The 26,511-nt window shown below is 41.6% G+C and overlaps 1 protein-coding gene across 7 annotated transcripts in view; it reads right to left on the bottom strand.

The window, feature by feature from the left end:
* Positions 1–26,511, bottom strand: part of nfic (nuclear factor I/C) — a 184,250-nt gene that overhangs the window by 61,307 nt on the left and 96,432 nt on the right. For 2 of the 7 annotated variants that reach the window (XM_076722651.1, XM_076722683.1), the window contains exons 8-12: positions 22,602–22,723; positions 11,041–11,154; positions 10,746–10,903; positions 8,398–8,581; positions 6,568–6,656 (exon numbers count right to left, since the gene is read on the bottom strand). In XM_076722651.1, the coding sequence (XP_076578766.1) occupies positions 6,568–6,656; positions 8,398–8,581; positions 10,746–10,903; positions 11,041–11,154; positions 22,602–22,723 (667 nt within the window). The remainder of the gene's footprint in view (positions 1–6,567; positions 6,657–8,397; positions 8,582–10,745; positions 10,904–11,040; positions 11,155–22,601; positions 22,724–26,511) is intronic. The other 5 variants (XM_076722673.1, XM_076722698.1, XR_013075865.1 and 2 more) reach the window with 3 other exon arrangements.

Below are 26,511 nucleotides of genomic sequence, written 5' to 3'. Positions count from 1 at the left end.
CTAGAATGATCTTGATAGTTTGCGATGCTATCATTATGTTTGTTAAGTTTCCTGGTCAATCACACACAAAATAACAGACTTTCTAGAACTATTTCCTGTGCTCACAATTTTCACCCTTCAACCCAAACTGTAAGGCAATCAATCAAAATGAACTTGACTCATTTGTCTCTTCACAAGTAGTGCATTCTCTCCGGACATTTAGGCCCTTTATACATTGTGCAATTTTGGACTGTCCCTGTGGAGATCTGCAGTCCTCTCTCCTTTTCCTGTTAGACTAATACTTAGACTTTTACTTTATTGATCCCAATTTGGGAAATTCTTTTGTTGCAGCAGCAGTTTAAACATACACATAAACATAAAATATATACAATAAAGAAGAATAAGGATCAGAATATAAACTAAGAGAAAAAGAATGTTCTCAAAAAAATACAACTAATTGTATAAACATGGAATAATAGCAATATACAATATAGCTAAGGATATAAACAAGTATTAACAGCAGTTCTTGAGAGAGAGAGAGAGAGAGAGAGAGAGAGAGAGAGAGAGAGAGAGAGAACTATAAACTATATACCAGAAAAATCTGTGCAAGTTGCTATGATAAATAAATGTAAACAATAAACAGTATGTGCAATATTGCAGAAGTGCAAATGATATGTAACATTGAAATATTGGGGTTTGTGAGGTTGGCAGATTAACTGTTTAAGTTAAGTTAAGGGAGCAGTGGCTGAATGGTATTAAATGCACTGGACAAATCAAAGAAAGTGATCCTCACAGTGCTGCCACTACAAATCAGGTGAGAGTGAGCACGTTGCAGCAGGTGTATGATGGTGTCGTCCACACACAGATGGAGTTGGTAGGCAAAGTGTATAGATGATTTCACCTGCGGTCTTAGGTGGGCCAGGACCAGCCTCTCCAGCACCTTCATCATGAATGATGTCAGGGCAACTGGTCAGTCCTCCTTGCGGCCTGATGGAGACTTCTTCTTTGGAACAGGAACCACGCAGGATGTCTTCCACAGCACCTGGGCTCTTGCACGCGCAGGCTCAGGTTGAATGTGAGGGTTGAGTCCAAGGGAGGGATCACCGGGGGGGTTGAGAGTTGGAGAGAGACAGCTTGGGCAGAGGGGGGTCATGGAGGCTGTTGTGGATAGTGGTGAGATGTGAAGGGGCGGGGGAATGCAAGGCCACTCTTGGCTGTGAGCTAAACCTGTTGAAAAAGTGGTTTAGTTCACTGGCCCTCTCAAGGCTGCCGGCTGCTGGTCTGTCTCTTGCCTTGAGCCACGTGATCTTCATTCCTGTACACTCCTCCCTCACTCTGTTCTGTTGGAGTTTGGCCTCCAGCTTCCTCCTGTAAGCATCTCTGCTCTGCCTCAGCTTCTCCCTCAGCTCATACTGAACACTTCTCAGTTCTTTTTGTCCCCTGACCAGACTTGTTTCTTCCTGTTTAGCAGACTTCTCAGTTCACTGGTGATCCAGGGCTTGTTGTTGGGAAAGCAGCGTACAGTCCAGGTTGGCAGTATGGTCTGTTCACAGAATTTGATGTACTCTGTGATACACTCAGTAAGGCTGTTGTCCTCCCCATGTGGCTCATACAACACATTACAGTCTGTTGTCTCAAAGCAGTCCAGCAGCGACTCATTAGCCTCCTGAGTCCACCTCCTCACTGTCCTTGTGGACACAGGCTGCCCCAAGAGGGACATACTGAGGTGTTAACAACACCAGATTGTGATCAGCTCTGCCTAAGGGGGGAAGGGCAGTGAGACTGTATGCATCCTTTGCATTAGCATACAGTAGGTCTAGTGTGGTGTTGTCTCTGGTGGGACAGATAATTGGTGGGATGTTGGCAGAGTTTTGTCCAAAGTATTGTGTTTGAAGTCCCCATTAATGACTACAAATGCGTTTGGTTGCTGTGTTTGTAGCTCCACTACGCTGGAGTGGATGACATCATGCGCTGCTTCCCTGTCAGCCTTCGGAGAGATGTAAACAGTGATCACGATGATGGACATGGATTCCCAAGGCAAATAATAAGGCCACATCCCCACAGCTTGCAGCTCAATGTCAGGGCTACAGAAAGGGTCCTTAACGTAGCATGTCCGGGATTACACCACTTCTCATTCACAAACAGTGCAATCCGTCCTCCCTTCTTCTTACCGCTCTGAGCCACATCTCTGTCTGCCCGCACACAGCTGAAGCCGGGTACCTCCATGCTCCGGTCAGGGACATCTGAGTGAGTGAAGCCACAACTCAGTAAGCCATTAGGCTGCACTGATGGTATTCCCACTGAGTCCTGACCAGCGTGACAAGCTTGTCTGTCTTATTTGCCAAGGACCTCACATTCCCCGTGATGATCAATCAGACCAGAAGGCCTGTGTCTCTGTGCCTCGGCCCTCTGTTTGGCTCTGGCTCTGCAGCCCCAACGTCGCCTCTTCAGGTCATCTGGGACTACAATCCTCTCTCTGGGCAGCAGTGTTGGTTTACACAATGCCATCAGCTGCTTACGTGTGTAGACAATGCAACTCCTCTCTGTACGGCCCTCCGAAGAGGCAAAAAGTAACAGGAGGGCCACCAAAAAAGTTGCACAACTGCACACAAACATCACGACACAGTTACCAAAAGTACAGTTAAGAGATAGAATTAAAAAGCCTTGTCCAAACTCATACCCAGCATTATATTTATTAAAAGGATACACTTTCATCTGCCTTCTGTCTCATCTATCTGAGCCTGGTGCCCCCTTTGAACTCTGCTAAAAACATAACAGTCCCAGATGAAAGTTGATGATGAAAGTCAGAGAAAATCTTTGGTTGTCAATTAAAAGCTGTTCCTACATTGTACACAGTGAGACACATCCCCTGAGAGCTGATTTAGCACCATTTTTGACTGACTACAAAATGCCAGTGTTATGGCTGAAGTTTGTTTTTTGCTGCATTTTCAAAAAGAGATACAATAGATAATCTGAGTTCATTACATCTCTGCTTGTATACTGTTTACATCATTGTGCTTCCATTCACCAGCACTCAAGTACTGTACTCAAGTACAGTTTTGAGGTACTGTACTTGAGTATTTCCAATTTATGTTATTGCACTTTTCACTCTACTACATTTATTTCGACAGTTTTAGTTACAAGCCACATTGTAGAGTCAAATTATTAATATAAAATATAATAAACTATTAAATTGTATTGATGTATTTTCATGGATTACATTGTTAAAATTACCCCCACCTTTACCAGCTGCAATACTAGTAACTCTTACACATTAATTCTTAGACACAAAAATTTATAATTAAAAATATATTTTTCTGAAATGGGCCATTCTTCATAACGAGTACTGTTACTTTTGGTGCTTGAACTATATTTTAATGCTAATGATAGTTTTATTCTTTTCACTTAAAATGTTGTGTGCTGGACTGTTACAAATGTCACATGTTACAAACATGTGACATTTTTAACACCTCACTGGAGACATGTCATGTGCCAGCCTGCTTCAAGTCTTCAACCATCATCCCTGTTCCCAAGAAGCCAAGGACCACAGGACTTAATGACTTCAGACCCGTCGCCCTGACCTCTGTGGTCATGAAGTCCTTTGAGCGCCTTGTACTCTCACACATCAGAGACATCACTGACCCTCTCCTGGACCCCCTGCAGCTTGTCTACAGAGCCAACAGGTCTGTAGACGATGCAGTCAACTTGGCCCTCCACTTCATCCTCCAGCACCTGGACTCCACAGGAACCTACGCTAGGATCCTGTTTGTGGATTTCAGCTCTGCCTTCAACACCATCGTCCCAACTCTGCTTCAGGAGAAGCTCTCCCAGCTGAGCGTGCCTGACTCCACCTGCAGGTGGATCACAGACTTCCTGTCCGACAGGAAACAGTGCGTGAAGCTGGGGAAACACCTCTCCGACGCTAAGACCATCAGCACCAGATCCCCCCAGGGCTGTGTTCTTTCTCCTCTGCTCTTCTCCCTGTACACGAACAGCTGCACCTCCAGTCACCAGTCTGTCAAGCTCCTGAAGTTTGCGGACGACACCACCCTCATCGGACTCATCTCTGATGGCGACGAGTCCGCCTACAGGTGGGAGGTTGACCATCTGGTGACCTGGTGCAATCAGAACAACCTAGAGCTAAATGCTCTAAAGACAGTGGAGATGGTTGTGGACTACAGGAAGAACTCAGCCTCACACGCCCCCATCACCCTCTGTGATTCCACTATTGACACTGTGGAGTCTTTCCGCTTCCTGGGAACTATCATCTCCCAGGACCTCAAGTGGGAGCCGAACATCAGCTCCCTCATCAGGAAAGCACAGCAGAGGATGTACTTCCTACGGCAGCTGAAGAAATTCAGCCTGCCAAAGACAATGATGGTGCACTTCTACACAGCCATCATCGAGTCCATCCTCACCTCCTCCATCACCATCTGGTACGCTGCTGCCACCGCCAGGGACAAGGGCAGACTGCAGCGTGTCATTCGGTCTGCAGAGAAGGTGATTGGCTGCAATCTCCCATCTCTTCAGGACCTGTACGCCTCCAGGACCCTGAGGCGTGCAGAAAAGATTGTGGCTGATCCCTCTCACCCCGGACACAAACTCTTTGAGCCACTCCCCTCTGGCAGGAGGCTGCGGTCCATCAGGACCAAAACCTCACGCCACAAGAACAGTTTTTTCCCATCTGCTGTCAGCCTTACCAACAAGGCCCGGAACCCCCCCTGACACTCTTCACATTCCACCTCGGACTCATTCTGTCACATTGACTGATATAAATATAACTCTATGCGTTACATTAATGCTCAACTTGGACTTCTTTCTGAAAAACAGTACTGTGTTTCCGGTAAATAGCAACAACAAAAACAGACTTGTGTATATATATTTAAATTGTTATATTTTATGCTCTTATTTTAGTAGATGTGTCATATTTTAGTAGATGTGTCGTGCACCAATTTCACCAGAAAAAATTCCTCGTATGTGTAAAAGCGTACTTGGCAATAAAGCTTTTTCTGATTTCTGATTTTTCTGATTTCTAACAGAGCATTTAAACACTGTAGTGTGGTGGTTTGAAGAAACTCTAGACATTTGTGTTTTGTGGAGAGGTGTTGGGAGCTGGCTTCCGTCTCAGCTGGAACTCATCTTAACTCATCACCAGATTGTTTCCACTACTCTGTGGTATAGTCGGCCAAGATTATCAGTGTTTACTAGTGCTATTATCTTTTACTGTTTGCCTCTCTAGTGTTCTGTTGCCAGTGACTAATTATTCCTGTCTCTGATTGCTTCTCCTGTGATAAGTGAGTTCACCTGCATCCATCTGTAGTCCCAGCGCCTCTGCCACCAACCTGCCCAGCCTCGTGCCTCCGCCTGCCTCACACTACCAACCCTCTACCACCTTGCTCCACCTGTGCCTCCATCACCACGTGCCTGCCACGCAAGTACTCCCTCCACCTGAGTGCTTTATGCTCCAGGAACTGTGAATCACCTCTTACTACGTGCCTCACCTGCTGTTCACTGGATCTCCCTGCTACAAGCTACCACCTTGCACATTTACAATTTCTTTAACCCAATTTCCTGTCTGTGTCTCTGTTCTTGAGTCCTATTCCCACCCAAACCATGACATACAGTATTGAAACTTTTACTTAAATAAAGGCCTGACTACTTCTTCCACACTGGTCTGCCATGCCTCAAAACTGAAATCATACAGATAGATAGCTATCAAGACCTTTTAGACCCATCTGAGTGTGACATGCAATGAACCTGCAAGCACTGCTACTCTGTCAAACACAAATTTTCCATTTGTTTTGTCACCAGATTGAACATATTGAATCTGCTCTGTGGTATTTTTAGTTCGGTTTTAATCCCGTTTCACCAAAGGTACAAGATGTTTTGCGACATTATTTTCTCTTCTGTTTCTGTGAAACTGGGATTGGATTTTAACTACATTGCTGAAATATCCCTAATAACCTAGTTGTCTTTACAAACCTCTATGTATGTATCCCACCACATATTTAGTTGTGACAAACTTCAGAAATACACAGACAGACAAGAAGAGAGACAATGAAAGAGACTACAGACTTCTAAAGAGTACTGGCTGAGCTGTTTCTGGAACAGAGGCACTGCAATGCAGTAGCAACAACACAATCAAAACTTAACATGGGACATCAAGCTTTTCTCTTTATGTAGCTATGTGTCTAAATACCTAAATTACCTACTGATGTATACACCCACCTGCCTAGGTCTAGAGTCTACTCTAGAGTGGATACATCAAATCATACTCAGTCCTCCTAATTTAGCACAAACTGAGAGACTAAATTTGAGTGCGATGCAATAACATTTCTTGAACTGACTTTTGTTACATTAACAATATAGTAAAATTGAGTTTTGACCATCACAAAGCAAATGTTATTCATCTCTTGCATATTATATTTTAGGAGTGACAGAAGTCTCAGGTGGATATACTGAAACCTTACCATATAGAAGCATCTTTTGAAACTACTGTATTTGCATGGTGAGATGGGTGGGGGTTTGAAGGGTCAAGTGTATCTCATCCTAGATTTAGCTTGACAATGTTAAGTAAACCACACTAACCTGAGCTTGGTAGAGTCCACCTGGGTCTCGAGGAGTGACTCCAACGAAGGAGGTGCGATTGGCAGGGGGGGTCCCAGGGGCCGAGTATGCTGAGGGTGTTCGTGTTAACAACATCAGTCTCATACTGTCTTTAATAATTCCATATTATTGTAAAGTTGCACGATGCAGTATTTTTAATAAAATCTGTCAACATCTGTCCATACCACAAAGGATCTACAAAGGAGAATGTATCAAATTTACCTAACTGAATCACTGGGTTATCCTGTCTAGCTGTCTCTACGTTCACTTCACATTCAACACCTTTTTTTAAACACACACACACACACACACACACACATGCACACACACACACGCACACACATTGTGTGACCTGTATTTCTAAAGGTCGTCACAACTAAACGCATGGTCATGGTAACAAGGATACTGGGGATATTTTGATGTGATTGCAACCTGGGCTCAGCTTCAATTGATATATTTAAAGATATAGGAACCATCTTATTCTACTAGTACTTATAATTATTTTCTTTAATTTCCCATGAGGTTTGTTTGACTTCTCCAGTAATAATGTAGGTGGTCCTAAACATTGTAATATTGAAATTTTAATAAGATTCATTTTCACATGTGCAGTTACTACTACACAGTGTCAACTGAGCTCTACTTCACTTGCAGAGCTCAGTCCAAAGCTCACTGACCTGCTTTCTTAGTAAATCAAGCCCTGAATACACACAGGTCACAACATCCAATTCAAAGAACATAGCCGTGATTCCAAGTTCAAACCATACAGGCAGGAGCAGCAAGGAGCAGGTTTTTGGATTCAACAAGCCGAGCAAAGTCACTTCAGCGAATTGAATTCTGTTTAAACAAAGAGTGAGACCAATCACACCTGTTTCAACATCACAAAGCCTGCAGAATTTCAATACTGTGCACTCAAAGTTACACCATTTGCCCCTTTCACTGGATTTGAGAAAAACTCTGTGTGTTCAGGAGTAGTGCGGGATGTCTTCAAGGAGATTAATCAGAATTTCTCAGCAGTGTCTGGAGTTCCAAGCAAATACATGATAGGTAATGTCCACTAGCAAAAATCAATATGGCACTTCAGATTTTGGTTAGTACATGCCCCCTGAGCAGACACACTGAAATGATGAAACTTCACTGGGTTTTGAGGCATTTGTTTTTGGTCCCCGTATTGGTCGTGCTAAAAATGCTGCAGTAGGGCTAGTCCCAAACGTGGCCTGAAGATGTACATGGGCTTATGGTGACTGGACACATCATTAATGAGTTATAGCAATATTCCTGCTTAGCCCAGCCCCTGGTGATTTTTGAATTTTTTTTCACATTTTTTGATTGATTTTACTCATTTATAACAGAAATGTGTATCTCTGTCCCCTGATGCTCTATACCAATTTTGGTGTTACTACACAAAAAATTCAACAAATTCTATTGGTAAATAGCCCCGAATACAGTGCTACCATCTGGCTGACTGGGCTTCTATTTCTTAGGAAACACTTGCATATCTTTTCAAGTTATGGGGTTGAGTTTCATGTTTCTAGTTCATTCAGGGTCACGACTATTGCTCATGAGCTTCTGTTACTGTTGTCTTCCTTCATATATTTTATTATTTCTGAAACAGTCAGTCTGAAATATCCCTTGGGAACCTTTACACCAGTGAACCTTTTGTGTTTTTCTGGATTTGGATATACAAATATAGGACTATAAATGGTAAAATATTCTATTGAAACATCCATCGGAAAGTAATGTCAATATATGTTGTATATGTCTGTCACACACTCATTTTGTCAATGGAGGTTTGTTAGGGTTTTGACCACTTACTGGGTGATGTGGGGGAGTTTGCTCCACCATCAGAGGAGGTGGTAGTGGCCTTTGACTCTGCAGGCAGTGTTGGCCTGGGGAGGGAAGATGGGGGAGGAGCCAGGGAGGGTGCTGGTCCAGGGGGTGCCAACATCTGAGATGAGATGTAGTGACTGGGCACTTTAACTTGGTTGTTGCCATTCAGCTAGAAAAGTCAGACAGGCAGACAACCAAATATACTCATATTTAACAAATACTGCAATACTATAAATTACACAGTTGATCATTGTAGTCCTAAGAACACAGCCCAAACGTTTTCATTCATTTGCACGCTGAAGTCAAAGGCATCTTTAAAGCAAACTTTTATCTTTAAAGCAAAAAATTATGTGTGTGTACATGTATGTATATATATATACATGTATATATACAGTGCTTAACAAATTTATTAGACCACCTGTCATAAAAGCAATAAAACATAAATATTTAGGAAATCTTTCAAAAACTTGTTTAAAACTAAAAATGTTATTCATTTGGCAAATAACAAACTGAAACGACTAAAGAGTCCTTTTCCCACACATAATAACCAAAAAACTTAATATTTTCTATGGCCTCCTTTGGCCTTGATAACAGCTTGCATTCTTGCTGGCATTGTATTTATGTACTTTTCAACAGTTGCTTTTGTTATTGAATTCCAAATAGTTTCTAGCTGTTCCCACAGACTTGCTTTAGATGAAACTTTTGTGCGATCAATCTTTGAATCTACTAAATCCCAAATTTGTTCAATGGGATTCAAATCCGGACTTTGACTTGGTCAGTCCATCAGCTCCAGTACTCCAGATTCCTTTTTCTTGGTCAAATAGCCTCTGCACAGCTTTGAAGTATGCTTGGGGTCATTGTCTTGTTGGTATATGTACCCACGCCCAATCAGATTCAGTCCAGAAGGGATTCTATGATGCACTAAGATATGGTAGACGGTCTTGTTCATGATACTGTCGATTTTCACTAATTTTTCACAAATGGAACCCCATACCATAATGGAATCTCCACCGTGCTTCACAGTGGGTGCAATGCATCTGGCATCAAAACGTTCTCCAGCTTTTCTGCGGACATAAACACGACGATGCTGACTGAAGAGTCCATACTTGGAGTCGTCCGTCCAGAATACCTTCTTCCAGTCATCAACAGTCCAGTGTTTGTGCTCCCTGGCAAATCTGAGGCATTTCTGGATGTTTGCAGGCCTCAATAATGGCTTCTTAGTATCTATCCTTCGCTTTAAGCCTAGTTCCATCAGTCGTCTGCTTATGGTCATTCTGGAGACTTTCTCAGACTCTGATCTAGAAGCATTCATCTCTGCCTGAAGATCATCAGTGGTCTTCCTTCTGTCTCTAGTACTTAAAATCTTGAGGTGTCTGACATCTGCTTCAGTTAACTTTTGTTTCCTGCCTCTTCCTTGGCACATTTTGTAAGTACCAGTCTCGGCAATTGACTCCAAAGCATACTGGAGACACTGTGAGAACACTATGTCTTTCCCTATTTGTCTTAGAGACCATACAGCATCATGAAGTACTTTAATGCAGACTCTTTTATTTTCAGTGAGCTCTCGACATTTTACCATTCTGAACAGGAATGAGGAATTTCAAACTGAATTCTTTTAAGTGTTTCATAGCTAAAGCAATAAGAATGTATCAGTTTTATAACTTGTATAAGCTCTGTTAGAGATCGTTTTTCTGTACATGCTTATTACCAGGGAATAGACCTAGCCCATGCATCCTGCTAGCTTGTTGCTATGTATTAGCATATCAGTGCAGCTATTCACGCATATTAACGACCATTTTAGCTTATCAATGGATCGATATAAGTGTGGATATGTCCTGTGACCTTGGGGATAGCAATTTATTTAAGTTTAATGCATTATTTTGGCGCTGGCTGTTTCCCAATGTATTCACTTTCCCAATACCAATAACTGAGGTATATTTTTCCATTTCTGTCTTATGAATGTCAGTTTCGCTCGACCATCAGTATTAGCTGATAAATATGTAATATTTGAGTGTTGCAATGAGCAGTAGGTTCTTTGTTCTTACATTTGCTGTTTCTTCTCTCTTGCTCTTTCTCTCTGTGTGGAGGTATGAAACTGCTGGCACTATGATACTGCAACTGGCTGGTATGGGTTTTCTTCATTTTACTGAGCAAGAAATTACTAGACACCTACATTAGAGGTGGATTCTCTAATCTGTAATAATCTGTCTGTGAAAACTTGTGTAGTTATTTCTAGTAAAATGCTAGCGGTTAGCCAGTTAAAGTAGTAGTGGAGAAAGGGAACAGTATTTGGAGTTCTGTGACGTACTGACCTTTTGACTGGTTGTACTCACCGAGCTGGGGGTTTGATTCGCAGGGTCGCAGGCCAATGAGACCAGATCTTTTAGGGGGTCCTGGGCCAGGTGAGGAGGATAGCGGATTGCTCCATGGGGGAAGTAGGAGGAGGATGGGAAATGAAGAGATGAAGAAGGGTGAGGACTCCGAGACAGACCTGAACAGAGGGAGAGATGAGGCAGAGAGGAAGGAACAATACAGTAAATGGCATTTTATTCTTTGTGTTCTCCTTATGGGAGTAAATCATATGTATCTCTGTGTGTGTGTGTGTGTGTGTGTGTGTGTGTTACTGACCACTGTGAACAGCTATGACTGGCCGTTGATGCTGAGTGAAGGCACCCTGTCTTGGTGAATCTTCCTGGGGAGAGGGACTGTCCAGCTCTGCCTTCTTCACTGGAGGAGACAGACCTTAAGCACACACAAAAGCAAACTTCTACACAAACATAAACTCATATTCATTGGTGCAAGCACCTAAGGCACTGACACCCTGTTATTTATTAGCTTGCTGGTTTAACTTAACAACAGCTCTAAATCTTGTTTTTGCTAACCTCTGGTACCACTACTGCATTATTAGCCCCTTATTCCAATTCATCACCGTGAAACTAGAAACCTCTCATTTGAAACGAAAACGTGCAATTGAGCCAGGGCCACTGCACTTAACCTTAATACAGTGTACGCACTCTACCAAGTGAGCTAACAGGGGCACCCCCAAGAGAGTACATATTAAGGTAACATTCAAACCCCAAAACTCCTACATGAAAGTGGAAGCCTTACCCACTACATCACTGTGTCCATAATGCCATACAGCAGTTCCGTCTCATGAAAAATAAAACGTGCTGAAAACAGGTGAATCATGAGTAGATAACCTGATAACCTCAAATTAGCCTTTATCAGATAAAATAAACGATGCTAAGAACATGACCTTAAGTGAGAACTGGAACATAAATCAAATTAAAATTAAATTAAATTAAAAGCTTTGAAGTCTAGTGGACAATGACTCTACTTCCTTAGCCACAGCCATCCCCAATTGACAATTGACAACTTACAGAATTACAGAATATTTCTTCTACCTGAAGTTGCTTGTTATTATTAAATACTAAATGCTGAAATGCTAATGGTACTACAATGGTGACTTTTAAGTTTGCTACTATGTCAATGTACTTCTACCTTGAGTGAGATTTCTGCTGTTTCTGACAACTTCGTCACAGCTGGGACTGCAGCGTGTCTTCCAGCTAAAAATGTTTGAAAAATTTGTGGAATTTGAGAAGAGAGAGGTGGACTAGTTATAGTGGGACAGGCAGACTGTGAGGACTGGTTATATTATAAACTGAGAATGGTCAAACAAGGAAGCTGGACCAAGAGCAGATTTATAGTGCACAAGGCTCACAGAATGGCAGGTGAGTAGCCAACAACAATTACTGAAACTCCTAGGAGAGTTGCAACACTTCCATATACTGTCGTATGCATTACCTGACCTCTAATGAAACTAGTCAATAGTGGTATTTCATGTAGCTAATTTTGGTTAATGTTTGGCAGATAAAGTTCATCTTCAGTTATTAAATTTGTAGTTAGCAACACTTAGTTGTGAGCATTTCAGTACACCTGCTTATAATGAAACTAGAGAACATGGCTAGCTTGTATCTAGCAAGGTTGTTCTTTGGTTAATTCAAGCATTACCCACATCCTTTGTTACACAGTGCATTAGTGACAGGTCATAAGATTGCCAGCGCAAAGGTGGACGATCACAGTAAAAAGAAAGTATAATTGCAGATCGCTAATTACTTCACATATTTCTCTGTTAAAGAGCTAACATGTGAAACCATGGGAGACTGACTTTGCTGAACCAACATCTTAATCTTTTTTGGATGACATTTAATTTTACAGTATCTCAAGACAACAGTTTATTCTCTATCTTTTAGGAGGTGACAGAAAAGTATATAACTGTTCTGTCATGAATTCTGCTTTTATGAATTTCATAATGTTCAGTTTTGTTGTGTAAACTCAATTATATGTTTATTACTGATGCCATAGTTAATGGTGTTGTCCTGAAATACATTATATCGACAGGTATAATGCATCTAAATACAATATCACCGACTATGGCCTTGATGCTATAACAAAATTGAATTGACACCTCTAAGACAGCTATAAAACATTATAGGTAACATAAAAGCAGAATTTATGGCTGAGCTGGTAAATTGGATAACAGATTGTAGGTGTACCTAGTACACTGTGGCCACTGGGTGTATATCGCTGCAGACTCATATCAATCATTCCCCTGTATGCTCCCCATAGTGTAGCAGATAATTGCATATTTCACAAGAATCGTTCGAATAGTCATACAAGCATGAAATTTGGTACATGTACTCCTCAAGGTCTACTCTTTTCAAAAATAATGCTGGCCATGCAAAAATCCAAATGGTGGTCATTTTTCAAGATGGCTGCCTTGCCTGACCACATTTTGCTTTATTTCTTTTCTTTTCCATTGTTGCCTAATGGATTTTTAAGATAAAAATGTTTCTTGATAACTAACTTCATAAGTTTGGTTTTAATTATTGTCATAACATACAATTTGATTACAAAGATGGCATCCAAGATGGCTGTATTCATACCTAGGCAACTAATGAACATTACACATGATTTTTTGGTGTGCACATACATTTGGGCCATAGAATCCGATGGAGCCATTTCCACATTTGTAAGTACAGAATTAAGTCAATTAAGGACATCCAGCCTCAAAGCTGAGACCAGGTCCCAACGCGGCCAGGAAGGGAGACGTAAGGTGACAAACAAGAACACCATTCCGTCTAATTGGCGCAACTTCCTTAGGCATAATGACAACAAGATGGAGTTGTTCCAGTTCCTGGCAGACAGGGTTGCCCACATGGGGACAGGGGGGTGCTGGAGCACCTGCACCTTTGCCCCTTGATGCCCAAAGTGCCCTTTTGTCAGTGATTTTTTTTTTTTTTTTTGTAAGTGTGTGTGTGTGTGTGTGTGTGTGTGTGTGTGTGTGTGTGTGTGTGAGAGAGTGAGAGAGAGAGAGAGAGAGAGAGAGAGAGAGAGAGAGAGTGACAGAGAGAGAGAGAGAGAGAGAGAGAGAGAGAAAGAGAGGGTCCGTTTGTGTGGCCCAAAATAATAATATATAAAACAAAATAACAATAATTTAGATCTACCTTGGTCGGTCACGTGATCCACAACGTGCCCTAACTCTGCCGTCACTTCCCTGACGTGCCAAGACATACCCTGCTGCTAATCGCTAAACTGCGGGAGTTGGCCACTGCTAGTCTCGCGAAACCGAAGAAGACCCGAGGGAGTAGACAACTGGTCCGGTGAGTACGTTTTGCAGCGGTATTCGTTTGTGCACGGTGTATTCTTGCAAGATGACTTACGAAGTGAAGTGAACAATGAGCATCCTCTGGGTCGTCCAACTCTGCATACACACCTCTCACAAGTTATAGCCGCTAGTTAACCACACACAGCGTGCTGTGGGGAAAAAGTATGTCAGGCTTTTTTTTTTTAATTATTATTATTTGTTTCTGTATGCTTCTCTTCATTGTAAATGATTGCTGTAAATTTACAGCAGGATTTCAACAGTATTAAGGTGTTTTTTAAAAATACAGTGCTTTACTGTTAATACTAAAGAAAATCTGTTAAATTACACCCTATTTACTGTTTTTTAACAGAACTGTAATGTACTCCTAAATTACAGCACTTTACCGTTAAAGTATCATAACTAACAGTATCATGCAGTGTTTTTTGCATTCTGGGAAGTGATTCACCTGAGCTGCACATGTGAAGCTAGATACTCGCCTTTCCTGATCCATCCCCATCTTACTAATTATTTGGTGAGTAGCAATTTTATTTGATTTATAAATTGGTGCAAAGTATGTAGCTACTGTAAGCGATGTTTTCTTGTGTTTGCATTGATGATTACAGCATGTGCACATCATGCTAGAAGGATTTAGCAGCTAAATTTACAAAGATGATTGCCAATTAATCAAGGAGCACATTTGAATTTCTACTAAGTTAACGTGTGTTGACACCTGCATTTTGCCAGTGAATTCATGAAGCTTTATGATATTCTTGTGTAAACATTTTACAGTCTATGTAAGTCACTTCAACAGTTGAATTAGACTAACATTATGTAAGACTACAGTGCATGGTAATTATTGTGTGTCACAGTGCAGATTCAAATAAAGGCAAGATTATTTTAAAGATAATTATTGGATCACAAATTAAGTACTGAAGATTTGCTTTGCTGTAACCGTGATTGTTTCTTCACCGTGCACTGTGCATCATATCAATTGACTGTTCATTTGTATTTAGATTCATTTTTGACACATTTATCTGATATTGCAGATGCAGTAGATGACTTTACCGCTGCCCTACTGATCATAGTAAGCAGCATACTTTCATGTTCATCACATGACACAATTGATCAGTTAACTTTTCGGACATCAAACACTGAAATAAGCAACTATCAGGTGAACTGGCAAAAGGAGCCGTTTTCTTCTTTCTTGCTTCACAGTTTTACAACTGTAGTTTACTGTTTATTGAACCACAACAGTCAAGTCTTTTTGGCTTGCAATGGTGTTTTCTTGTCAGATCTGTGGACATCAGTCTAGCACCTCAGTGGCCTATTTGAGCCATATGAAAATTCACAACAACATACCTAATTTAGTACTGCAGTGTTGTATGCCTAATTGCAAAAGGACCTTTCGAAAATGTGAAGGTCTGAAAGCACAGCTACACAGAAAAAACAAGAAATGTGTGATTGAGCCCAGATTGAGTATTTCAGTGGACCTGACATGCCATGTTGACTTCTGCACTGCCAAATGTGATTCCTTGACTGAGCTCTTTTCTCATCTTAAAGGGCACATCAAAGAAGGGCGGACAGTTGCATGTCCTTTTAAGCAATGTGATAAGGCATTTACTGTGGTATCTACATTTACTTCTCATTTGTCCAGAAAACACAAAGACAGTAGAGAGGGAAATTTGATTTCTATCATTGTCTCAGCAGGTGTAAGTGGAACTAGTGGCACTCGTGATGATCGTGATTTGCTCTGTGACATGCAGCTGGATGCTGCTGCTGATACTGAGCATTTGGAGGTTAGCCCAGAAAACATTGATGATACACTATTTTTGAGGAATCTTGCTCTCAACACAGTATATTCAGATGTTACATGATATAGGGCAAGTTCAAGTGAACTGTTTGTTCTGTACTGGTCACTGGTTTAATTTTCTAAAGACTATCATATTTTTCAATATATTGTTAGTTTAAAAAGTTGATAAAGTTGATCACGTCAATATGTCTGAGTGTAAGTGCTTTATACTTACTTATTGCACTATTTTCATTTCATTTTGAGAGAGAAGGCTCTCTCTCAAAATGAGTGCTAAGGTTTTTTGTTAAGGTTTTTGTTAGCACTCATTTAACATGCAATTGTTCTGCATGTGAAGTTTTCAACTTTACATTCAAATAAAAAGTAAAGTGCAATAAGAAGCTGTGAAGTTTTTTCTCTTACATTGTAATCACAGATTGAAAAATCAATGATTATGTTCTTCATTCACAAAGGACATTTTATTTTTGCCTTCTGTGCGTGTAGCCAGGTTCAAACAGAGATTTTGTGAAACCTACAATCAGTGAGGTCTATTAACATATTTTTCTTAACAAAAGTCCCTTTAATTGTATGTAATCGTATGACTGTTCATGTCTTAATTAATTTAGTTTTTTAAAAGAGTTTATTAAAATGTGTAAACAATACAAACTAAATAGTCATTTAATTGTAAAATACAGTGAAAGTAATTTTAAAAACCAGTTCATGCTGTATTTTTCATGAACAGTACAAAACTGTAAATTGAGTGACAGTAAAAAGATGTTAATTTTACAGTAACATAATGGCAACCCTGCTACCAGTTGTTTACTGTTTTTTTTACAGGAAAATTTCTAACAGTGAATTGTCATGGGCAGAGTGCATTAGAGAGATATCATGAGTTATTTTACTGTCAAGGTGTTTTTTCCCATGCTTCTAGAGGCAATGAGGCATAGACTATGTTATTTCACTAAAACTATGCAATATGCATATTCACATAATTTTGGACTATTACAGTATAAATACAACAATAATAGAGGAATTTTAATTTAGATTTTCTCAACCTCCCATTTAAACATATCAGTACTTGTTTGTTTATAACATTTACACACAAATTAAATATAATATGCATACAAATTATATAACTTTTAGAACCTTGCTGTCTTGCGCAAAGTCAATAGTCAAACTGAATAAAAGCAGAAAAATATTTATATACATGATTTCTATATCATTTAATTATTTTTGACTTAATTAATTTAGCAATAGGAATAATAAAGGGCAGATTATGAATGGATTAAATTCATGGCTATACAGTACAATTGTTGAAAAGGTATGAAATGTCACTGTGTGTGTGTGTGTGTGTGTGTGTGTGTGTGTGTGTGTGTGTTTTATGTGCATCAGATTGTAGTTTAACGATCATATTTCATTCTGCAGAGATGCCTTGTAAGGAGAAGAGGTTAAAGCAAAAACAAAAGGAGCTGCGTGAGGCTGCGAAAGGCAGTGGATCCCTCGCCAGGTGGATGTCAAAGAGCACAAAAGGTAAGAATAACACATTTACCAGCTATTTACATTGCAGAGGTATTCAGTTAGAGAAAACAACAATAAAAAAACATTTTCAATGTTGTTGTTTTGTTACATTATCTATCATTATGTATAGTGGGTTAATTATTGATTAGGTGTAAGAGGTGTTAATTAGATTAATCCAAGAGCAAATTGTGCCTTGTTTCCAGATGGACAGGGAGTGAGTGATAATAGGTCAGATGAGGAGATGGAAGGAGAGAAAGAGGGGGAGATGGGAGGACAGAAAGAGGAGATGGAAGGAGAGAAAGAGGAAGACACTGTGCCTCAGAGAAATGAGAGTGTGCTGGGAACAGGAAGCCAGGAGGAGACAGAGACTGAAGGAAAGGTGTCAGAGGTTATTGAGGAGCCCACACAGAATGCTGAGGTAGAGGGAGCAGCTAGCCAGGAGACAGAGGTTGGAGTGAGAGAGGGAGAGCCTGAATTACAGAGTACACAAAATGTTGAGGTAGAGGGAGCATCAAGCCAGGAGGAGACTGAAACCAGAGGGAGGCAAACATTCTCACACCTACTTGGACTTACCCACCCAAATGATCCTGCCCATGTCCTGCAATTAAACATCAAATATGATGAGGCCTCCATTCAGTTGTGCAACAGCACTTGACCCTGTCAACCAGCGCTCTCATCCTTTCCAAAAAATGAAGAGGGGCGGTCATTTCAAAAGAAATGGTATGAGAACAACACATGGCTAGAGTACTCCCCAAGTCTTGACACCATGTTTTGTTTCAGCTGCCGTCTTTTTTTGAGTGAGGAAAAATACACAAGCTGCAAAACATGGAAATCAGGAGTTAATTGGTGGAGAAAGGCTCTGGAGAGAATTAAAGAGCACAGTGCCTCAGAATCACACATGTGTGGTATGGTGAGGTGGAACAACTTTAAAAAGAGATCACTGGAGGCAGCTTTCGAAATGGGTGACCGTGCATCACAAGCTGCTACAGACAGGGAAAGAGAAAAACAGAGAAATCTTATCCCGCTTACTAGCCACCACTCTTTACCTGGCAAGACAGGGCATGCCTTTTAGAGGAGACGATGAGACCCTGTCAAGCCAAAATCGAGGTATTTTCCTAGAGTTGATGGAGCTGTTTAGCAAATATGACAGTGTAATCAAATTACACCTGGAATCCATAAAACAGAAGCAGGGACCTGGTAAAAGACCTCTTGTCTCTCTCCTCTCCAACAGAAGTCAGAATGATATGATCAAAGCTTTGGCTATATCAGTCAAACAAGTAATCCAAAAAGAAATCCATGAGAGCAAAACCTTTTCAACTCTCATGGATGAAACCACAGATGCTGCACACACTGAACAGGTTTCTTTTGTTATCAGGTACGTGCATAACATGCAAATCAAGGAGCGCTTTCTTCAGGTGTGTAACGTTCACACCAAAGTGGAGATGCTCTTGAAAAGGTAGTGATAGCTCTACTGGAAGAAAATGATCTGAAGTTGGAAAACATCCAGGGTCAAGGGTAAGATGGTGCTGCAAACATGAGCGGACTTCAGTCAAGACTTCTAAAAAGAAATCCAAAGGCCCATTGCCTTAATCTGGTGTTAGTTGAAAGTAGAAGTCGAACATCTGTTTTGTCAGTTTTTTCAACTTTGTTGAAAAACTTTATACTTTTGTGGTCAACTCATCCAAACCACACTCTGCATTTATTGAAATGCAGAAGATGATGTACGCTGATCGGCGTCCACTGGAGCTGCAGTAGCTGTCAGACACACGGTGGGCCTGCAGAGAAACTACCCTTCACCCTCTGAGGAAGGTCCTCCCAGCTGTCATGCAGTTTCATGAGGAAATGACACAGCAAGATCCACCACACTCTTCAGCAGGTGATGCAATGATTCTTCTCAAGAGTATCAACTCCCTGTGTCTGGAGATCACCTGTCCAATCTTCCAGGTGACTGCAATGGCCTCTGATGCTTTGCAGCAGAAAGACATGGACCTGACTGCAGCATACAAAGTTGTTGATGGAGTTTTTCAGAGGCTGGCCCACAGCAGAACAGAGGAGGAGTTTGAGAACATGTATAAACAGGCTACAGAGAAGGCTGCATCAGTGGGCCTGCCCCCCCCAACTGAGATTCCTGGTCAAGCTAGGAGGAGGAAAATGCCAGCAAGGTTCAAGGTCATAGCCACAATAACTACTGCTGACCACACTTTCCCTACTTTGCAAGACTACTACCGTGTTAAAGTGTATTACGTTTTCATTGACACAATGACACAAGAGCTTCAGAGACGCTTTAAAGGAGAAGATAACTCCACATGGGAAATCCTGAATGCCCTCCACTGCCTGACAGTCCCAGAGAACTGGAAAACAGCAAAAAATCCAACAGAGGCACTGCAAGCTGTGAAGAAACTCTGCCCGTTCTACAACATTGAAGAAGAAGACAAATTGCAGACAGAACTTAAGGTCTTCCATACTTCATACTCATGCCCCTCACCAATCAGTGTGACATCTATTCTTTCAGTGGTCAAAGAAAACAATGCACATCTGGTTTTCCCTATCTTGACTGAGCTGCTGAAGACATATGGCACCCTTCCGGGCTACAGCAACTGTCGAATGTTCTTTCTCAAAACTGAAGCTGGTGAAAACAAAACTTTGCACCCTTTGCACAGAACAGAGGTTGTCAGAGCTTCTTTTACGGGCAATTGAGAAGGATATTCCAGTCAACCTCAGTGACGTCATTGACATTTTTCAGAGCATGGGCAACAGGAAGTTGCTGTTATAACTGCAACAAAGAAAAATGCCACTGTGATGTGTAAAAAACACAGAGAGACACAGACAGACACTGACAAACACAGACGGACACAGACAGAGACACAGACACAAACACAGACAGACACAGACAAACACAGATAGACATATACAGACACAGAGACACAGACAGAGACACAGACACAAACACAAACACAGAGAGACACAGACAGATACAGACAGAGACACAGACACAAACACAGAGAGGCACAGACAAACACAGACAGAGACACACAGACACACAGACACACACACACACACACACACACACACACACACACACACACACACCCACCCCTCCTCTATTCTCTTTCTCTCATTATTAATGTTCCACTTTCAGTTACAGTTACAGTTAGTTACACAATATGAATACATGTCTGTTAATATACAGGATGAAACACTGCATGTTGAAGTCATGTTTGTGTCAAAACAATTGGTTGCATTTGGTTTTACTGGGGTTAGAAAACAAAAATAAAGCTGTGAAATTAAAATAAAGAGGTGTCAGAATTGATAAATTTTTGTCCTCCAATTTGATTAAAACTGAAGAACAGGACTCCAGGAAGAGTAGCCACAGTTAAACAGTTCAGTGTCTAATGGTAATCCAACTTAACACATTGTCTACTTCATATGTCCTAAATTAATGCACAGCTTGAATTATGGCTTTGTGGATATAGGCTGTATCTTCGATATGGTGGTATGTTATGATTCCATGTTACATTCTTTATGAATATGGGTTGCTACCATTCAACCAGTTATATTGAAAGGTATGTATGGCGTTTGAAATTCGTGCTCCATGTGCCCCCTTTTAACTTTGAGCACCTGCCCCTCCAAAGGTCTTTGCATGGCCCTGCCTGTGTCGCTATGTTGGCCAGGAGAAGGTCAAAAGCATGTTAGTCAGGGCGCCCCTAAAGCTTAGTCGGTAAGGTGCGTGGCCATTGTACTGAGGCTATCAGTCCTCTGCAGTGGCCGCAGGTTTGACTGCCACCTGGACCACCCTCATTTCCTGCGTGTCGTCCCCTCTCTCTGCCCTCTTTCCTGTCATGTCTTCAGCTGTCTCTCTCACAAAAAAGGCAAAAAAAGCCAAAAAAAAAGGCATGTTATTGGCATGGGACATTTGTCCAGAGGTCTCCCCCTTTCTTCTCCAAGCTCAGCCAGTACCCTATCACAGTGGAAGATGGCGACCTGGAGATACTGGAGAAGTTTGTCATACTGATGTTTGACAGGTCCAGCACTGCTGCCACTGTGGATGAGGCCAGACTTGACATATTTGCCAGAAATTGCCTTATGAGGCAATTCTGCTCAGCTCTGCTCCAGCACACCAGGCATGCTACCTAGCAGGCTGCCTATGTTTGGGCCCAGGCAACCAAATGTCAGCTAGGAGCAGACAGTCCTGCTGACTTGGGGATGTCAGAAGGTTGGTGAAGAATGGCAGGTCTTCTGGACAGCCAACTACCCCCTAAGTCAAGAGTTGCCAACAGCTGATCAAATGCGGCTGCAAATCAGTCGTGGCAAGTGCAAGTGCTTCAGGCTGGGTCTCACCTGTACAGCTCTGTGCACTTGCAAATGTGAGGTGTGACTACACAAAAATCATTAATTTTGTCTGTCTCTATTAGTAGCTGAGATATGGCGAAATTTGTCTTTTGCGGCAGCCATCTTGGACGCTGTCTTGGTTAAAATCTAATAAGCAACTGCCATGGACAAAATCACCTTCACTTGCCGTTTTAGTGTCCAAAACCCTAGACTTAGAAAATAATTATGTTTTTTTTTTCTTCAGTTTTATAAGCAATTACAATGGGGCTCAGTGTGACATGTCGGCCACCTTGGAAAATGGTCGCCATCTTGGATTTTTGCATGGCCAGCGTTTTTTTTTATTTTAAAGTAGCCTTGAAGAGTACAGGTACCAAATTTCATGCTTGTATCACCATTTGAATGATTATTTCACTTATCTGCTTCACTACCATGAAGTGTGGTCACTCAAAGCACTGAGCTAAACTGTCACCTAAATTAGAGCGAATCTCAAGAGTGATGGACCCGCAAACTGCAAAATGGATTGTTTCTGTGTTGTTACTTTTGTTATCAGGGAAATTACTTGTCACCAGGACCATCTGTATGATGTTGTCTAGCAGTATTGATGTGTAGAGGGAACTGCTGAAATGTTGCCAGGGGTTAACCCCTGATTCCTGATAGTGAGGATCACACCCCATAAGTTTACCCCTCTCGGTTAGAGTGATATATGTGTATATTTGCTTAGTATGGCCCGCTGCACTCCAACCCCCAGTTTGAAAGTGTGGGCCTTGAAGGATGTTATAAAAATTGAAATTGCTCTTGATAAGAAAAATGTTCCCCGCCCCTGCTTTAATGATAAGTGTTATTTGTGCGTCCATGTACAGACACTGGAGCGAATAAGTCTTGCTCTTGTTCATATTTGTATTCTGTTACCTCCTTCCATGTCATCAGTCCAGTTCCTGGAACTGCTGGCAGGGGAGGAAGGTGAGTGGTAGTACTCCCCTCCTGGACTGTCAGCCTCTTCCTCCATAGAGCCAGACTTATGACGTTTACTCCTGCAGACACATACACAGACACAGACACACACGTAGGATCATGGTTTCATGGTACATGGTGTTACAAGTGTGCTCTGTCTGCTACCAGAGCAGCTTATTGCTCTCAACTACTAACCATAAACACAATCCTCTACTTATATTTGACACTGTAGCCATGCTCATCATAAACATCAAAAACACCTATCTATTAGCTGCTCACCCTTTAAGGTTCATGATTTTTTTTTAGATTTTTTCAACAGAAAATAAATGAGATTAGGTACAAAATGTGTTGCTCATCTCAAGCTACTTATCTAAAATCATTTGTGCAATGTTCTTATGTTAAATTCCAGTTCACTTCAGCTATTAAACATTTTGAGACTATCTCTCTAAGCTGGTGTTAGCTTCTACAGCAACCACCTGCCCCTTCGACCCCAACCAGCTAAACTTTTTAAAGATCTCTGGCCATCTCCTGGACCTATAGCTCATTTGCAACTTATGACTGGCATTATCCCCACAAATTTTAAGACTGCTGTGTTAAACCTCTACTTAAAAAAACACACCTTGATCCAGGCTGTCTGAATATTATCAACCTGTCTCTAACCTTTTATTCCTCTCAAAATGCTGGTAAAATGCTTGTATCTCAGCAACTTTAATCTTTTTTAATCTTTTCAATATTCTTTCAGAGCCTGTCACTCCACTAAAACTACATTTACTGAAGTGATGAATAACAATCTTTTTTACTATGGATTCAGATTCCACCTCTGTGCTTCAACTGGACTACATATACTATTACTGGATTTCAGTGGGGCTTTTGATACCATAGACCATTGTCTACTCCAGAATCCAACAAAATCAATCTGGTGTCTCTGCATTTTGTATTTTGTTGTCTCTGTGCTGCACTCTGACGATGACAATAAAGTTGAATGTAATCTACTCTAATCTAATTTTGGCTTTCTTGTGGTAAACCCAACCTATCTGAAAGAACACAGTGGGTTCCTCACAATGAAGCTACATTTTCAGATGTGCAATATGGAGTACCTCAGGGCTCTGCTCTCAGCCCTCTGCCTTTCTCTCATTATATTTCACCTTGGCCAATTATAAGAGGTAAGATAAGATATTCCTTTATTAGTCCCACAGTGGGGAAATTTCCAGTATTACAGTAGCAAAGTGGATAGCAAAAAATAGAGGGCATCAGTAAAAAGGACATTAAATAAATAAATAATTGAAAAATATGAACAATTTAAACAAGGGTCAATACAGAAATTAGCAACCTAGTATGGGGAAATGTGAAATATGGGAGTGGTAACAATATATAGTGTTTAAAAGTTTTAACCATGGCACAGTGGAAATACCAATATTGCACATTGGAAATTAGAGATTCGCCAGGTACTGATATTACACATTGGATGATAGTACTCCTGACTGGAGTATTGATATTGCCCATAGAAGTAATAATACTTCTCCTAAATTCTGATAAAACTGAGATGCTGGTTGTAGACCCTGCTCAACAAACCAGCCTAATTTAGTAACAGTAACACATTGAAGAAATCCCCCAAACCACCTGTTTTTAACCTATGCAACATAGGTAAATTAGATCTTTCTGTCCTTGGCTGATAGTGACCCAAATTTGCACCTTTGCCTACCCAGATTTGAAAATTGGTATGTTTAATTGTTCAGCCACACTATTAAAATGTTATATTGTCCATCCAGACAATTAAAATGTTGAACTGTCTGTCCTGACAGTTAAATTGTTTGTGGTGTTCATGGTGGAGAGGAAGTTGTGTGATTCTGGTCCTATCTCTCTGGGGACAACTGAAGTTGCTCCACCTCCACCTGGATTCATACTTCATATATGTTCACAGTGTATCTATAATTTTGTCATCATAATTGTCCATACTGCAAATTTACTCCTGGTCTATTCTGTACACATGACCTCAATTGCATTTCCATCTTCAAAGAATTTGTTTGAGCGAATTTTTCTTTTGTGATGTACAGATCAGAAAAGCCCCTTTAGGCAAAGGTTTGACTCGAGATTTTGGGCTGTATAAATACAATTGACTTGGCACTACTTGTTGACTGTTCTGAACTGCATTATGATCACTTATTGCTAACAAGCTTGGCAAGATCGCACTGTGTTAGGTGGCAGTCTGCTGCAGTAGCTCTGTCATTTTCGTTCGTTTTTTGTTCATTTTCATTAGTGTGTTATTTCTGTTCTTTTTACATTCTATTTGTAAACTGTGCTTTAGATAACTGTGTTGTGTGTGTTAGCACACAGTTTTACAACGTTTGGTGGCCTTTCTTTTACTTTTTGCACTCTTTGTAACAGAGGGCCGTACAGAGGGGAGTGGGGGCATTGTCCACACACGCGAGCAGCTGATTGCGTTGTGTAAACACCCGCTGCTGCCCGGCGAGAGGATTGTAGCCCTGGAAAAGCTGAAGATACGACGTCGGGGCTGCAGAGCCAGAGCCAAATGGAGGGCGAAGGCACAGAGATACAGACCGTCTATTCCGGTTATCAGGTCCTTAGCAAATAAAACGGATGAGCTTGTTGCGCTGGTCAGGACTCAGTGGGAATACCAACAGTGGAGCCTTAAGGCCTCCACTGAGTCGTGGCTGCATTCAGGGGTCCCAGACTGGAGCGTGGAGGTACCCAGCTTCAACTGTGTGCGGACGGACAGAGACCTGGCTCAGAGCGGTAAGAAGAAGAGAGGAGGGATTGCACTGTTTGTGAATGAGAAGTGGTGTAATCCCAGACATGTTACTGTTAAGGAATGTTTCTGGAGTCCAGACATTGAACTGCTAGCTGTGGGGATGCAGCCTTATCATTTGCCTCAGGAGTTCACGCCCGCCATTGTGATCACTGTTTACATCCCTACGAAGGCTGACGGGGAAGCACTGCGTGACATCATCCACTCCACTACAAATGCAGCAACCAAACACGTATGTAGTCATTACTGGGGACTTCAACCACAATGCTTTGGACAAAACTCTGCCAACATTCTACCAATTTATTAACTGTCCCGCCAGAGACAACGCCACACTAGGCTTACTGTATGCTAATGCAAGGCCTTCCCCTCCTAGGCAGAGCTCATCACAGCCTGGTGTTGTTAACACTCAGCATGTCCCTCTTGTCCAGGGGTAGCCTGTGTCCATGAGAACAGTGTTGAGGTGGGCTTAGGAGGCTAATGAGTCACTGCTGGACTGCTTTGAGACAACAGACTGTAACGTGTTGTGTGAGCCACATGGGGAGGACATCAACAGCCTGACAGAGTATATTACAGAGTACATCAAATTCTGTGAACAGACCATACTGCCAACCCGGACTGTATGCTGTTTTCCCAACATACAACAAGCCCTGGATCACCAGTGAACTGAAAAGTCTGCTAAACTGGAAGAAACAAGCTTTCAGGTCAGGGGACAAAAAAGAACTAAGGAGTGTTTAACACGAGCTGACGGAGAAGCTAAGGCAGAGCAGAGATGCCTACAGAAGGAAGCTGGAGGCCAAACCCCAACAGAATAGAGTGAGGGATATTGGACAGGAATGAAGGAGATCACGGGGCTCAAGGCAAGAGACAGACCAGCAGCCGGCAGCCTTGAGAGGGCCAATGAGCTAAACCACTTTTTCAACATGATTAGTTCACAGCCAGGAGTGGCCCTACACTCTCCTGCCCCCTTCACATCTCACCACTATCCCCAAGGGCCTCCATAACCCCCCTCTGCCAAAGCTTTCTCCAACCCTCAATCCCCCCGGTGATCTCTCCCTTGGACTCCTGATGAAGGCACTGGAGAGGCTGTGAGGATCACTTTCT

This window comes from Chaetodon auriga, chromosome 3, assembly GCF_051107435.1.
Source record: "Chaetodon auriga isolate fChaAug3 chromosome 3, fChaAug3.hap1, whole genome shotgun sequence".
Lineage (NCBI taxonomy): Eukaryota > Metazoa > Chordata > Actinopteri > Chaetodontiformes > Chaetodontidae > Chaetodon > Chaetodon auriga.
This window is presented reverse-complemented; position numbering and strand designations above follow the sequence as displayed.